Source organism: Lepidochelys kempii, chromosome 7 (genome assembly GCF_965140265.1).
Source record: "Lepidochelys kempii isolate rLepKem1 chromosome 7, rLepKem1.hap2, whole genome shotgun sequence".
NCBI classification, from domain to species: domain Eukaryota; kingdom Metazoa; phylum Chordata; order Testudines; family Cheloniidae; genus Lepidochelys; species Lepidochelys kempii.
In genome coordinates, this window is record NC_133262.1 from 4,529,207 (window position 1) to 4,545,736 (window position 16,530).

Genomic DNA, 16,530 nt, shown 5'->3' on the forward strand with positions numbered 1-16,530 from the left:
GCAGAACACAGACCCAGCAGCCACTTCGGTCAGGGACCCAGCTCCTGGTCATCTGACACATCTGACATCAGATGACTTAACTCATTGTCTCCCACCGAGGAATCAGGCCAAATCTCACCTGAGCGCAATTGAGTCCTCAATCCTCTCAAAGGGCCATTATGGAGCTATAGCCCAGTGCCAAGTTCAGGTCTGGAGTTCATCTTTTCTGAAGTTAGACGGCCCACGTTTAGTTTTGTGTCTGTCCACAGAATAGGCGCAGCATGGGCAATAGCATTACAAGTTTCTCCCACGCTGCCCTGACACAATGCATCAAAACACCTTTCTGGAGGGACAGCCATCTCTAGAAGTGAAAGGGTAATTTAGCTCTTGGTGCCTCTGCTGAAACGTCCAGGAAACGATTTTAATCAGAGCCTGTTTCTGTGACGTCAATAGTTGTCCACAAAAAACTGGTTGGTGGTCTCAATCCAGCTGGTAACAATGCTCAGCATTTCCAAGGTGGATTTGAATCCTTGCCCTAGAGATGATAGAGTCTCTCTCTCATTGCCAATCGCCTGAGAGATCCATTTATTTTTTCACAAAATATTATTTGCCTTGGCACAGCCACTATTAATAATGGCTTTCAATAAAACCTGCAGAATTTTCCAGGCTTCCCTTTCTGCCAGCCTCCTAGATTAGTCTGGCATGCAGTCGGTCCTTAAAGTGGAATAACCACAATACTTTCTTCTTCTAATTAAAAACCTTATTTTGAAGTTGCTCCGTATTGAACTTTGAAAACTAGCTACTTGAACACAGCAACTGTTTTTACTGCTCGGTTTGCTGTGAAACAAATTGCCATTTTCAAACCTAGTAAGTGCCCAGTCATTCTAGATGTGCAGAATATTTGCTTACGAAGATTGGTCTAAAACGTCAGTCCCACTAGATTCTGATTAATTCAAAAATTAACTGTTCAAGCAACCACTTTCATACAGTAAGATGCAGATATGGTGTTACAGCAACACCTCAGGTGCTGATCCTTTATCAGGACGTGACGGAAGCACATGATTAAGTTCTACTGATGTCGATGAGATTGAAATATATGCTTAAAGTTAAGAACATAAGAACGGCCACACTGGGTCAGACCAGTGGTCCATCTAGCCCAGTATCCCATCTTCTGACAGTGGCCAGTGCCAGGTGCCCCAGAGGGAATGAACAGATCAGGCAATCATCCAGTGATCCATCCCCTGTTGTCCACTCCCAGCTTCTGGCAGTCAGGGACTAGGGACACGGAGAGCATGAGGTGACATCCCTGACCCTCTTGGCTAATAGCCTTTGAGGGACCTATCCGCCATGAACTTATCCAGTTCTTTTTTGAATACAGTTATAGTTTTTGCCTTCACAACATCCGCTGGCAATGAAGTTCCACAGGTTGACTGTGTGTTGGGGTGTGAAGAAGTACTTCCTTGTGTTTGTTTTAAACCTGCTACCTATTAATTTCCCCGGGTTCTTGTGTTATGTGAAGGAGTAAATAACACTTCCCTAGTCACTTTCTCCACACCGGTCATGATTTTATAGACTTCTATCATATTTCTCCTATTGTCTCTTTTCCAAACTGAATAGTCCCAGTCTTCTTAATCTCGCCTCATGTAGAAACTGTTCCATACCCCTCTTTGTTTCTGTGGCCCTTCACTGTACCTTTTTAATTCTAATATATCTTTTTTGAGATGGGGCGACCAGAACTGCACACAGTTTTCAAGGTATGGGTGTACCCTAGATTTGTATAGTGGCAGGATGATATTTTCTGATTTATTATCTATCTCTTTCCTAATGGCTCCTAACATTCTGTTCGCTTTTTTGACTGCTACTGCACGTTGAATGGATGTTTTCGGTGAACTATCCACGATGACTCCCAAGATTTCTTTCTTGAGTGGTAACAGCTAGTTTAGACCTCATCATGTTGTATGTATAGTTGGGATTATGTTTTCCAATGTGCATTACTTTGCATTTATCAACATGGAATTACGTCTGCCATTTTGTTGCCCAGTCAGCTAGTTTTGTGAGATCCCTTTGTAATTCTTCACAGTCTGCTTTGGACTTAACTATTTTGAGTAGTTTGAGTTGCATATCATCTGCAAACTTTGCCACCTCACTGTTGACCCCTTTTTCCAAATCATTTATGAATATGTTGAACAGCACTGGTCCCACTACAGATCCCTGAGGAGACCCTGCTTTTTACCTCTCTCCATTCTGAAAACTGACCATTTATTCCTACCCTGTGTTTCCTGTCTTACCTCATGGTTGCTTAGTTTAAGAGCCTTTGGTGAGAGATTTAGAGTAGCAGCCGTGTTAGTCTGTATTCGCAAAAAGAAGGACATTGTCAAAGGCTTTCTGAAAGTCCAACTACACTGTATCGTCCCATATTTGTTGACCCCCTCAGAGAATTCTAGTAGATTGGTGAGACATGATTTCCCTTTACAAAAGTGATGCTGACTCTTCCCCAACAAATCATGTTCACCTATGTGTCTGATAATTCTTTTCTTTACTGTAGTTTCAACCAATTTGCCTCATTCTGAGGGTAGGCTTACTGGCCTGTAAACTGTCAGCACCACCTCTGGAGCCTTTTTACAAATTGGTGTCACGTTAGCTATCCTCCAGTCGTCTGGTACAGAAGCTGATTTAAGTGATAGATTACATAGCACAGTTAGTAGTTCTGCAATTTCATATCTGTATTCCTTTTGGGTGAATACCATCTGGTCCCAGTGATTTATTACTGTATAATTTATCAGCATATCGTCAGTCAGGGTCCGTTTCTCAGATTTGTCTCTTGTGCTTAAGTGGTGTCCTGAATTGGGATGGACTTAAGCACAGATATAAGTGCTTTCCTGAATCACAGTCTTAATAGTTAATGCTACAATTAATTTTAACATCTGTGCTTGAAAGACTTAATTTTTCATAAAAAGAAAAGGAGTACTTGTGGCACCTTAGAGACTAACCAATTTATTTGAGCATTTATTTGAGAATAAATTGGTTAGTCTCTAAGGTGCCACAAGTACTCCTTTTCTTTTTGCGAATACAGACTAACACGGCCGTTACTCTGAAACCTGTCATTAATTTTTCATGTATGATATCATGCAGGTCAACATATCTGTTTTACCGTGGATTCTACTAGTATATGATTTTCAGTTTGCCATGTGGCTACATTTCTTCACTAGGGACTTCGTTCACAAAAAAAGACACAGTTATATTGAGAGATCTTTTTCACACGTATTATCTAGGGGCATGAGACAGAATAATAAGTATGGTGACATCCAAATGACCATTGTGTAGGTTTGGTATGGGCATGTTGGGATGTCAGTGGGTATCTGACAGACCAGTGGATATATGTGAACATCCTTGGTGGAGATGTGGCAACATTCCTTGTATGTGGAAGGAATGACCTCATAGAACAGAATATCAGGGTTGGAAGGGACCTCAGGAGGTCATCTAAGTCCAACCCCCTGCTCAAAGCTATCCCAGTGGTTTGAGCATTGGCCTGCTAAACCCAGGGTTGTGAGTTCAATCCTTGAGGGGGCCATTTAGGGATCTGGGGCAAAAACTGGGGATTGGCCCTGCTTTGAGCAGGGGGTTGGACTAGATGACCTCCTGAGGTCCCTTCCAACCCTGATATTCTATTCTATGATTCTATGAACCTAGCTGGAAAACATGATCTGCTATGTTCCCATAGCAGTAACAAAATGATGAGAAGAAGAACTGCTACATCTCTCTCACATACACACTTTCTCTCTCCATTCTCTGCCCCAGCCTCGCCCCAGATCTTGTCTGGGACCAACCTTTCCAAACATTGTTTTTCAAAGGAAAACTACAGATTTGTGTGTAGTAAAAGTAATCATTCAAATTCAGTGCTGAGTTTCTATCATGCAAAAAGTGTACCATTAGCATTTTTAACAAAGGTTAGGAAGCAGCAAGACTTAGGAAACAACTAATCAACGGGTTTCCAAAGTTGTACCTACATGTTTTCCACACACATCCTTTTGACATGCAAGTGCAGGTCTCAGCATGTGCAGTGGATGCACTTGCAAAATTTGCCCAGGAGGGTGAGTTAAGAATCATGTGTGTTTTGTTGGCATAGGAATAAAAATGTGGGTGTGGTTCTGTTGGGACAGCACAAAGCCTCCCGCAGCCATGCTGTTACAGTCTGGAGAGAGTAGAGCTGTGGGTCAGAACCACAGTGTGTGGCCTCATAGGCTGGAGGAGAAGAAACATTCATAGGAAGAGATGTGAGCTCAGTCGGACGCCTAAGCACTTCCTACAAGTGCCCAAACACGCTCGCTTTCTCCCAGACTGTCGTCTGTTTCCCTACCCCCATATTGATCAGCACTGAACCTGCCTCTTGATTCACCATCCCAGCTTCAGTGTTTCTGCCTCCTCTGCACCAGCAATTCCTTAATCACCTTCCAGACTTCCCCCTTCAGCAATGTCCAGATGTTCTCTCCTTCCATGCACTGGCAGTATAGCATCTACCTACGTCCTTATACTTGAGCCCATCACCTTGGTGTCTGAGCCCTCTGTGGGTTTTGCATGTCTACATGTGCAAAGTACTGCATGGAGTGTGGAGAATGCAGTGGCATGGTCCATCGTGCCCCCCTCCCTGCACTTTGGTTGGTCCATGTGATTCCTCACCAAAGGAGCAGTGGGGGTGCGGCGCATGCCATGCCCTTCCACCTCGTTACTGCCATCTGAAAGAGAAGCTATTAAAAATGGAGGCATCTGATGCCTAGCATCACCTTCTGGGGAGTTGGGTAGGTTTCGCCATCACGTTCTCCCTCCCCAGTTTAGACAATGCAGAGAATCACGTCACAGTTTATTTGCACGTGGCGTACACAATGTAAAAGACAAGAGTCGTATTTGGTTTCAGTGCCACTAGAGGTAAAGATACAGAAATAGTGTGCTCGCTTACTCAGGACATATCTTGGTGTTCTGATCCTCATGCTCACTGAGGTGTGGCAGATCTGTGATCAGTTACCTCTTCTATATCGTGGAGAGCTGAAGCTCTCATTGTGCCAATGGCAGGTCATTGCTGCATTTTAAGTTTGAAACTCCGGGCAGCAGTTGGTTACTCGTTCAAGTTTCTAGCATCACTCGGAGTCCTCTTCATGCTTCAGACACAACATGAGACAATTCGTGTAAATACTTTTCTGTCTGTATTTCAGCTTTTCAGAGTAGAACAATGCGAAGGCCAGGGGAAAAAAAGATCTTGTAATCCCACAGCACCGTGTGCTGCAGCTATTTCAATTCGTTGTTAGTTTGTGGTGTTTGATCCCAGTCTTGTTGTGGGGAACTAAAAACGATCTCTTCTGGAGCCCCAGCTGCTCTCTGATGCTGGTGACATGGTTTTTTTTGTGCTTGAATGGCTGACATAGTGAGGGGCAGCTGTGTGTAGCGAGGGCCCTGTCACATGAAACCTAATACTGCCATTCCTTTGCAAATTTTTACTCCGTAACTATTTCCCAAATGGCTACTTTAGGGCCTTTGAGAATTCACATGGAGCTGTCAGTTGTTATAGTAATGGACCCCCTGCTGCTGGATTGGCTTGGAGATATTTGTTCAAGCTTTTGAACAAACTCATGCTCATTAGATCCCCACCCACCCACACAAAAAAGGAGAGAGAGAGAGAGAGAGAGAGAGAGAGAGTCACTGGCTGAAGGTTGCTTTTTAAACATACTGGATGATCTGTAAAAAGGTTGCTTTTTAAACATACTGGAGTGAGTGTGTGGGGGGGAGAGAGAGAGAGAGATGGAAAATTGTCCCCTTCTGTTATTTCTGCATTTGTTTAAGCCACTTTAGTTTTACTTTTCCCTGCAAGCTATTTAGGTAAGAATTACAAGAGCTGTCAGTTTTCCCATTAGACAGTGTGATGATCATGTGTGTCTTTAACAAACAAAATGTATTGTTCTTTTTTTTTTTTTAAGGTAGGTGGGAGAGATGAAGAGGGCTTTGCCAAGCCAAGACACCCAGAACTTTAGAAAGAGAAAACTCATTAGTTGACATTTCTGGAACTGTGAAGAAGTCTAGAAAATTCAGCAACTAGTATCTTTAGTTATTTATATACAGGTTTTCAAAAACCTGTTTAGGAACTTTAAGTGCAGAAATTATTATTTACTCATCTCAAGATACTGTGGGACAGATTCTGCTCTCATCCTATTGTAAACCTGAGTAATTCTATTAAATTCAGTAGTAACTCCACATTTATGCTGGTGTTAGCATGATCCGACTGTGTCAGGTTTTTGAATTTGCTTCAACACCTGCCCTGCATGACTGAAAATTTGTTTAGTTCTAAATATGTTCTCAAATGTATTTAATTGCATTTCCAAATCACTGTTTCCTCTGTATTCTGAGCCAAATCACTGTTTCCTCTGTATTCTGAGGCAAATGGGAGGTGAATCTGATTCGCAGAGCTCACTGGGGTGGGATGGATTCACCTCCCATTTGTCCCAGTGTACATGTGGAGTAACTCCACATTTATGCCAAGTAAACAAGAGCAGGATGTATCTAACCAAGGTGGATGGATGTGTAACTGAAGGCTTGTCTACACAGGGAGAATGCCTGGACATTAATTACTAACTCCCTGTGTGGACACTCACTCCATGCTAAGAGTGCCTTTGTACATACACTTGAAAGTGTATTAAGTTAAAGGGCACAAAAGGTATGTCTACACTTAGTCAGCGTGCAGAGTAGACACTGCACACCCAGCTGGCACAGGTAGCAAGAGCAGAGTGGACAATGAGGTACTGCTTAGGCGAGTAAAGCACAAACATCAAAACCCTAGGGTCTGTTCCCTACATGGTTCTCTATACCCTGAAGCAGTACTTTCCACGTCTATACTGCTGTTTTTAGCAGTGCAGTATCCTGCTACCTCCCTTCTGCTGGAGTCTTTTTCCACTGAAGTGAAAAGCTCCAGCAGCGGAGAAAGGCTCTGGCCACTCCCCACTGCCATAGGCTGCCTTTCCCTGCTGCCTGCCTCTGCCAGAGCCGTTCACTGCTGAGCAAAGTGACACACTGCAATGTGGACATAGCCTGCCTTTCACTGTGGCATGTAGCTACTGTGTCACGAAACCCATTGGTTGATGGAAACCAAATTTGTTCTGAGTTTGTTTCATTTGATCTGTTCTACAGTGATTGGTAGCCTGAAAGCAGAGACAGGTTATAGATGTTGTGATTATTTGAAGTAACAAAGAGAAAGAGAGCTTGGTACAGCTGCTGCTTATTAGAGCCTCCAGGTATTGTCTAAAACTCTGATTCTGCTTGTTACTGTACCTGGCATTGTCTACAGTGAGTGCCAGCTGCGGACGTCCTAGAAAGAGCAGCAGCATTCTAGATGAAAAGAGAAAGGAATTAGCAGCATCCTGAGGGAAAGGATGAGGATGATGAAATTGTATGATATTGCAGATATTGTTATATGTAACCATGCTTGCAAAAGAGATGCAGCATGTTAAGTGTTAAAAGGACTCAGAATTAAGCCTCAAATAAACCAGATGACTGAATAAAAGCAGTCTTGGTTCCTCTATTCCATATGCTGTAGACAGTTTTTAATATTACCCTAGGAAGAAAAATCCTGTTTTTAAGTCATTCCAGCTGGTCAGATCCTGGATGGTATGTTGCTTAAAGGAAAAAACAGAACAGACTTTTTAAATGTTGATTTTTTTAAAAAAAAAAGGTGCCCGAGGTGAACCTGGCAATTACAAGAATTAATAGGCAGCAGGTTTTAAACAAACACAAGGAAGTACTTCTTCACACAGCACACAGTCAACCTGCGGAATTTGTTGTTAGAGGATACTATGAAGGCCAAAAGTATAACTTGGTTCAAAAAAGAATTCGATAAATTCATGGAGGATAAGAGGTCTGTTAGTGGCTATTAGCCAAGATGGTCAAGCATTCAACCCCATGCTCTGAGTGCGTCTAAGCCTCTGACTGCCAGAAGTTGGGATGGATGACAGGGGATGGGATCAATCAATAATTGCCCTATTCTGTTCATTTCCTTGGAAGCATCTGGCACCAGCCACGTCAGAAAACAGGATACTGGACTAGATAGACTGTGGATCTGACCCAATATGTCCATTACACTCTTATGACTTTCAGAACCTTAGATCATTTATGTGAATTTCTTGTCCCCAGGGACTTTAAGGAGAAAGATCACTGAAGTCAGTGGGAGCTCTTCCATTGGCTTGAGTAGTTTTAGATAGGCTCTTATTCAAAAGATGTTGATGCATATTTAATAATAAAATATTTAACATGACTATAGAGTGAATTTTATACAATAGTAAATTTTATAGTGGCAGACAGGATTTAACAGCTATTTATAATTCCTTTTGTCTGTCTCCGCAAAGAATCTGACAATGTAAAATATTGTATTGTGTTCTTTTTAACTTTGTTATTTAAAAATGGGTCTGACAAGAGCAGAGAAATTCAGAGATATCATTTGAATGGGAGGATGTGTGTCTTTTTTTTCCCATGTAGATCACTCAATTGAACTCATACAGAATTGTTGTCAGCCAGTCTGAAAAACCCTGTTTATACACTTCTTGTCTCTTTTTATTTAGAGAGTGTAACAAAATAAAGTCCAAGGGCTTACCCCGACGTTTCCATGAAGTGCCACCTTCTGGGGAGAGAACAGAGAAGGGGAGCAGGTGAGGGCGGTACAGGTTGGGTGGGGAGTTTTTAATGCCTGGGGTGATTTACTCACTATGTATGTATGTATGTGAAATTAACCAAATTTGTTCATTCAGAATTCTTATTCTGAAATCACCTGTTATATATGCCAGATTCATTTCTGCAGTAACCCTCTTGAAGTCAGAGGGGTTACACCACCGATAAGTTTGATTCATTATCTTTAAAATGGTCAAACTTCATATTAAGGTTCTATTTATAGCTGGTTTATAAAGCGTTAACAAACAGTGAGTTTCGGACATGCATAATATGTGATGCTGATGATTAAGGTGTCATAGCAGGCCATAAGGCATGGTTATAACCGTATTGGACGCTATAACAAGTTAAGTCAATTGAGTATTTATTAAAACATCTATTACTCATTTATTTACCCTTTTTAAACTCTTTTTAAATTCAACCTTAATATAAAGTGGGACTTTTTAAAAGGATGATGAGAAAATGGGCCATTTAAAAAAGATTATTAACTGTCATTGTGACTCTTTTGTGAAATATTTATATTATTTTTTAAGATAAAAACATTTTGCAAATAAGAAAAAAACGACCGTATAGCCCCTTTCTCTCCCCTGCTCCAAGGAACAGTTTATTACCCCATCCTTGTTTGAGCTGTTTCTGGGTTATATACTTTTATGTGATGCTCTAAAGAGTCTCTCTATTTGTATAATATGGTGTCTCATAAACAGATCAGTTTCAGTCGGGTAGTACTCTCCTGGAAGAACTGTGAATGAAACATCCGATAATACAAGTAGATGCATCCTGAGGTCCCAGTATACATTTATTGTAAAACAGTGAGATAACAGAAGCTGCCAGATAAATCATGTTTTCGTCCTCTCCATGTAACTGTAAAGTGTAATCATCTAAGGGCCATATTCTCAATCCCATAGCAACATTCAGAGTAATGTTAACACTAGTTAGTTTCACACCATGAGGCACTCTGGGTATGAAATTATAGGGTTAGGAATGTTCAAATCAATCAGTTAGTATACCTAGCTGAATGCATAGAATGGATCAGACCGCTGGATGAAATAATCAAGAACAAGAGTGATCTTATCTTAAAGCTTCCTTTCTCAATATACAATCATAGAGTCATAGAAGATTAGGGTTGGAAGAGACCTCAGGAGGTCATCTAGTCCAACCCCTTGCTCAAAGCAGGACCAACCCCAACTAAATCATCCCAGCCAGGGCTTTGTCAAGCCGGGCCTTAAAAACCTCTAAGGATGGAGATTCCACCACCGCCCTAGGTAACCCATTCCAGTGCTTCACCACCCTCCTAGTGAAATAGTGTTTCCTAATATCCAACCTAAACCTCCCCCACTGCAACTTGAGACCATTTCTCCTTGTTCTGTCATCTGCCACCACCAAGAACAGCCGAGCTCCATCCTCTGTGGAACCCCCCTTCAGGTAGTTGAAGGCTGCTATCAAATCCCCCCTCACTCTTCTCTTCTGCAGACTAAACAAGCCCAGTTCCCTGTGCATACGTATACCAAGAGACAGTCTCTGTCCCAAAGAGCTTGCAGTCCAAACAGAGAAGGCAGACAAAGGGTGGGAGGAGGAAGCACAGAGGGGAAAGTGATATGCCTCAACATCCCACAGCAGCTGAGTGGCTGAGCCAGGAATAATACACCTGTGACCTCAATCCCAGTAGAGTACCTTAATCACTAGACCACAGTGCTCCACCCCATATCTCCAGCCCACTTCTCATGGTCCCCAACATTCTAGGCCCGTTCTAGGCTTGTTCTAGGCCCGTGCCGGGCCCTGCTGTGCAGGGCTGCAGAGATCCGGAAATTCTATCTATGTTCCATTCGCAGTGTACTGCGGGCCCTCCCCCACCCCTTGTGTGCTAATATGGGTCCAGTGTCCAATACAGAGGGCCTTTCATGGGCTCTGGATTGGGGTGAGTCGCTCACAGTACATGGAAAATTGAATCCACCTCTGTTCATAAATATGGAGTATTAGCACAGGGCTTTGTGCTCTGAATATGAGCTTAGCACTTTGCAAGGCTGCAGGAGGGAATAAAAAGCTCTCTCAACCCATCCTGGGAAGTTAAAATGGCCATTCTCGCCATTTTAGCAACAATAGAATCTGTGTTTTTTTAACCAGGGTTTCTTCAGTTGTCAGGCTTGAGCAGTTGTTAATTTGTAAGAGGTGCTAGGGCTTGAGGAACTAGGTGCCAGGGCGCTAGCCATTTTTTTACATTCATAAGTGATGCAGCAAGTCCAGATGTGCCGGGGCTCAGCCCTGGCACAAATTAAGCACAGGGCTTGAGGATTTCATGTAGAGATGGGGCAGTTGCATGCCAGAGGGGTAACTGGCATCTAGAATCTGAGAGCATTTCTGAAAGCCACCTGCACTAACAGTTTCATCCCTCCTGCTTAGCCCATGTTGGTAAGAGAAGCATGGAAGCACAGGTGCTAAAAGAGATAACAGAGGATGCAGGGAGAGAACTGGAAAAAGGGGAACTTTCCAAGACTGCTGCTTGGATAGTATCTATTCTTCTGCTGCTGTCAGCCAATGACATTACAAACTAATGATGCTGGAGGAAGGTTGTGATTGGATAAGGGTAATACACGCTACAATAGTTTACTCTCCTATGTTTTCTAATCAGAAGTACTCAGTTCCTAATCATGGTAACATTCATTGCTACTTGGTGTCCATATTACAGATGCAAAACAAAACCTCTGGAAGTATTGTCCTAGTCCTACCTCATATCCTTCATTTTCTTGGGTTTTGAATTATTTTAATAAAAGCTTCCTCGCTCTTTCTTTCTCTCTTTCTCTCTCTCACTCATAGCACCAAGGAGCCCCAGTCATGGACCAGACTCCATTGTAGAAATACAGAACCAAATGACAGTCCATGCCCTAAAAAGCTTACACTCTCAGTATAAGACAAGAGACAACAGATGGATCCAGACAGACCGATGAGGGAATACAAGAAAACAATGAGACAGTATTGGTCAGCATGATGGGGAATGGTCTCTGCACACCAGTGACCTAACCGTTGTCAAGTTTTTTTTGTAGAAATCATGGCAAAGGAGAGTTCTAAGGAGGGATTATATATACCAGTCTCATTTACATTCCCCATTTGTATTTTTTGTGCACCTCAGTACTGCACTGGTTTTGGAGTGTCAGAGGTGGTGGTTCATGCGTCCTGTTCTCCAAAACTTTAGCGAAGCTGGGTGCGAAAGTTAAAGCTGACTCTAGGCTTCTTTATCTTGCATGACCGGCATTTACACAGCAGCAAAACAAGAATCTCCTGACCTTGGCATCATTACAGGCTTCATCTTCATCCAGATGAACTATTTCTCACCACTCTCTTCACTGTCTTTAGCCCTGAAGGGCTTTTCTTTCAATCTGTATCTTCTTCAACAAGCTCTTTTTGGACTTTGCATAAGAAGAAATCCTACTTGTAGTCTCAGCTAATGGTTGAATTCCCCAGTTTCCTAATGACTATATGTTTGTCTTGTACCCTTGCCTTTTCCCTTTTGGGGGAGTTGAATCTCTGATAAAATATCAGTGGCATTTAGTTTACAGACCTGTTTTGAACATGTTTTGTGATATTTAGGGTGACACACACCCATCGGATTTGATAGCAGTTACTCATGTTTCATAATAATTCAGGGTTTTTTTTCTTATTAAAGAAACTTTATTAAGTAACATAATTTGCATGTGGAAATCAGCCATAATTTGATTCTGGTGATATTTAATTTAATACTATACCTATTTACCCAGGAAGATTAATTATCTCTCTTTGAGATCAATTCCAAGACACTTAAAAAAATTAAAATGTAAAAAAAAAACCAAATGGGCAAGGAATAAATGATTCACTTTTCTCAGTCATGAAATACAATTTCCGTTTTCCAAAGGAAAATATAGTAATTAGGGAAATTTGCAAATGGAAATTAGCCCTGTTTGGTCTGCCTATTTATTTTGGTCATTTAATTAAGTATTTAATTAGCATTTATGTAATTCATGTTTCAATATAATCTATTTTATAATTTCAAGTTTAAATATAAAATTGAAATGGGCTTAATGCAACCTATTGTTCACATGCAGAGCATCTAATTTGATAACATAGATATGAAGATACTGAGACAGTGAATTACAAAAATTCATATTTTGTAAGGATGCAATCTACATTTTCTGAAACTGTGGGCTAAACTGTTATTTTTTTAACTTTTTCTAATTTGCATACATATTAGTCCCTGTTTAAATGATGTGTTAATTCTATTCATTAGACTTCAGTAAATGTGTTTAAGTCTCCAGATAATGAAGCTTAGGTCCCTGGGAAGCAAATTATGGACTTTCATGTTAAAAAACCTATTGTAAACGTGACATTTATCACCACTGAGCCAACTTATGTGTAGTACTTGGCTACAGTCAGTAGGGTAAATCCAGTCTTTCTTTCTGACATTTATTGTAATGATTATGATCTCTGAATAAGTAGCTGGTACCAGGCCCTTAGTGTCTCTTCAGAGATGATTGGGCACTTCAGAAACCACTCCACTCACGATGTGTTCAAAATGTGAATTCAGCTCTCCTGGAAAAGAGAAGCTTAATTAAAGCCCTAATGCAGATTGCTTGAAGGAGAGAGAATACCAAAAAATTTTCATTCCTGAGGACAGCAATGCTTAATGTGGGGGCTGAGGTGACTAGAAGTCCTTGAATGGCCATGCTGATGGGGCCCCACAATGCATCTGGCCCATCCCTAGTTCATGATTGGTTTTTGCCCTGAACCTGAAAATCTTTAGTCCTCATACCAGAATCATAGAAATTGCCACAAGGAAGCAGATTTTCAGAGTCCTTGCTTCCAGGTCCCTCCATCCTCCACGGACTGTAGTGAAGGTGGAAACAATCTGTTTATGATAACATGCTATGGGAAGAAAAGGGACTAGGAAGTGGTGTTAGAGTTACATGACTTCAGTTGCCTGTTGATTTGCCAGGGCTCATGTCGGGGTGACCCCTGAATGATGATTACACTTGGAGATGCCATGTGTGCTCTGATTAATAAAAAATGTGATGGCAAAGAACGTTCTTATGCCATTACAGTGAGAAAATGCCTACTGCATTGCAAGGCCTATATGTTAATTTACATCTGCTCTTGGAGCGTATGGGCCTTCTCAAAAATCCGTGAAGAAAGATAAAAGGGAATTCATTTGAATGTTTGTAGAAACAGAGGTTTAGAGTTTAGTATCACTGTTTTTGTTATCTACAAAACTACATGGAACAAGTTCCCCATTGTATAGTTTAAAGCAATCGATGAAGTCTACCAGAAAGGAAGCTTGTTGTCCCTGCAGTATAGTTTTATACCAGATGCACAGAATTTTCTAGCTGAGGACAAGAATAATATTTTGTGTACATTCAGAGCGGCTACTTTATCTCACAACATCTGAATACGTAATCTCCTCCTTCTCTGTCGCATTCTGCTTGAGAAACAACTGGGCACGTTTGAAGGTATGAGGAACGCTCATATTTCACTACTATTTATAATACAAACCCATAGGCAGGGCCATTGGGAAATGAAAATTCCATGTTTTATTATGGATGGAAGATTCCTATGGATTGTGGTGTTGCAAGATTGCAGATTTTAAGTTTTCATTTGGTTTTGGAGATCTCCTTCAGAGTGCAAGCCAATTCACTTTCTACATCTCTCGAGAGAAATGTCCTTTTACCTTGCAGTCTTCTCAAAAGGGGCTTAATTCTGAAGCCCAGTGCTAACATTAACAATTTCACTGCTGATTCTTTTATTGGTAATGTCCATTTTATGTGGATGGATTCGTTTGAAAGCTCTGGTGGCCAACACAGGTGAGCATGGCAGATGCAAAACTAAACACTGAGCCCAATCTTGCCTAAACACATTCTTGGGCTTACATTGCAGGAAAGGAGGTTTAGATTAGACATTAGAAAAAACTTCCTCAAGGTAGTTAAGCACTGGAACAAATTTCCCAGGGAGGTTGTGGAACCTCCATCATTGGAGGTTTTTAATAGCCGGTTAGACAAACCCCTGTCAGGGCCAGCTCCGGGCACCCGCGTTCCAAGCAGGTGCGTGGAGCAGCAGTTCCTCCGGCTGCGGCGGCAATTCGGTGGCAGCTTCTTCCCTTTGCCGGCCGCGGCGGCGGTTTTTTTCACTGCTTGGAGCGGCCAAAACTGTAGAGCCGGCCCTGACCCCTGTCAGGGAGGGTGTAGGTAATACTTAGTCCTGCCATGAGTGCCGGATGACCTCTTGAGATCCCTTTCAGTCCTGCATTTCTATGAACTTGGAATTTCTCTGAGAAAGTTCTAAACAATGAGGGGGACACTTATGCCTTTCGGAAGACCGTGGTGCTGGAATTTGGGGTAAACTCCAACAGGGATTTCATAGAAGATGTTCTGACTCTCATCTGGCAATGCCTCCTTGAGCTGTGATAACTTAAGGGAGGAAGCCCTAGACTTCCTTGCTGCAGTGGAGGATAACAAGGTGTAGCTGAGCCTTGAAAATAACTTCTCCTTTGAAGGCAGAAACAGGTAGATCCTGCCTACCACTGTTATAAGGGAGGGTAGGGAGTTCTCAAGATATAAGAGGCCGGATTCCTAGTTCATCCATTCTTGTGCTCCACACAGGAACAAAGGGTCAGCAAAAGTGGCTTTAAATCACCTTAGTGCCCCATGTGTGCAGCTGCTGACGCCTGGTGTAAGTTTGAGCACCCGCAAGCCTCGCTCAACGGTGCCCAAAAAGTGGGAAGGCAGCACTAGCTGACTGCAGGTAGTGGTCAGGACAGCTGGGGAGAGTTCTGATTCAATATCTTCCCCCAAGGAGCCCTGTGCTCAAAGCTCCTCCCTCACCCTAGCAAGACCCCGAAAAAGAAAGCATGACAGTAACACCATTCCTCTTCCCATAAGCCAAACCCACCCCCAGGCACAAGAGCACTCCCTATTGCGGAAGGTGAACGCTTTATCATTTCCATACATCCGCATACAGTGACTGTGTTATTGTGGGGGTGTGTGTACCTTTTCTCTCTGCCCTGAGAACATCACATCTCATTGGTGCATTGGAACAGGAGAGAGTGAGTTTGTTTGCCAACAAAAAAAAAGATGTTAATTAAACACACCATATTCCACCACACATCCTTGTGAAAAAAAGATTCATTTGTTAGTCAGCTGAAATTATCTGGCACTGAACATCTTGTGCTGATGTGACAGGGTTTGCTTGCTCATATAAAAGCTGTTCAATTTGTCCTTTCATAAGTGAGCACAATAATTGCTCCCTTTCCAAACTGCAGTGTGTTCATGGTTTAAAAAAAAATCAATTGTGATCTGCAACTACAGATTTGTGGACATGTGCCCAAATGCAACCTGGAGTAACTGGGTGCAAGTCCCTTGGATGTGTCTGGGCCAAACACAGTGGTGTCATAATTAGTGACAAAAGTCCCCCCTTGGTATAATACTCCTGGGGGCATTCTGCGCCAAAAATTTAAAAATTCTGTGCCAAAAAAATAAATATTTTAAAATTCTGCAGATTTTATTTATCAAAATAACACTGCATCACACCAGTTTCAGTTATTTGGGTAATTTATTTCAAAGTATCTGTCAGCAAGTATGTCTGTAACAATACAGGCACACACACAAAAATTCCCCCAGGAGCAGAGAGTTAAAGAAACCCCTATGACAACCCAGTTCCTGTTTCTCTGCCCCCTTTCCCCCCAGAGCCCAGCCATATCCCCCCTTGCCCAGATACCCACACCCCTTTCCCCTCAGAGCCCAGCCATGGGGGCTCCCCCAGTCCAGACACCCACCCTCTCTCCCCCAGAGCCCAGGGATCCAGAGGGAGAAACAGCCTGATGCTTGGTCCCAGGCTTCC

At 42.2% G+C, this 16,530-nt stretch overlaps 1 protein-coding gene across 6 annotated transcripts in view; it reads left to right on the forward strand.

Moving 5' to 3' along the window:
• PTPRG (protein tyrosine phosphatase receptor type G) overlaps positions 1-16,530 on the forward strand; it is a 584,867-nt gene that overhangs the window by 488,789 nt on the left and 79,548 nt on the right. For 4 of the 6 annotated variants that reach the window (XM_073350970.1, XM_073350965.1, XM_073350968.1 and 1 more), the window contains one exon: positions 8,574-8,660. The exons of the other annotated variants lie outside the window; for them this stretch is intronic. In XM_073350970.1, coding sequence (XP_073207071.1) covers positions 8,574-8,660 — 87 coding nt within the window. The remainder of the gene's footprint in view (positions 1-8,573; positions 8,661-16,530) is intronic. 6 annotated transcript variants of the gene reach the window in all.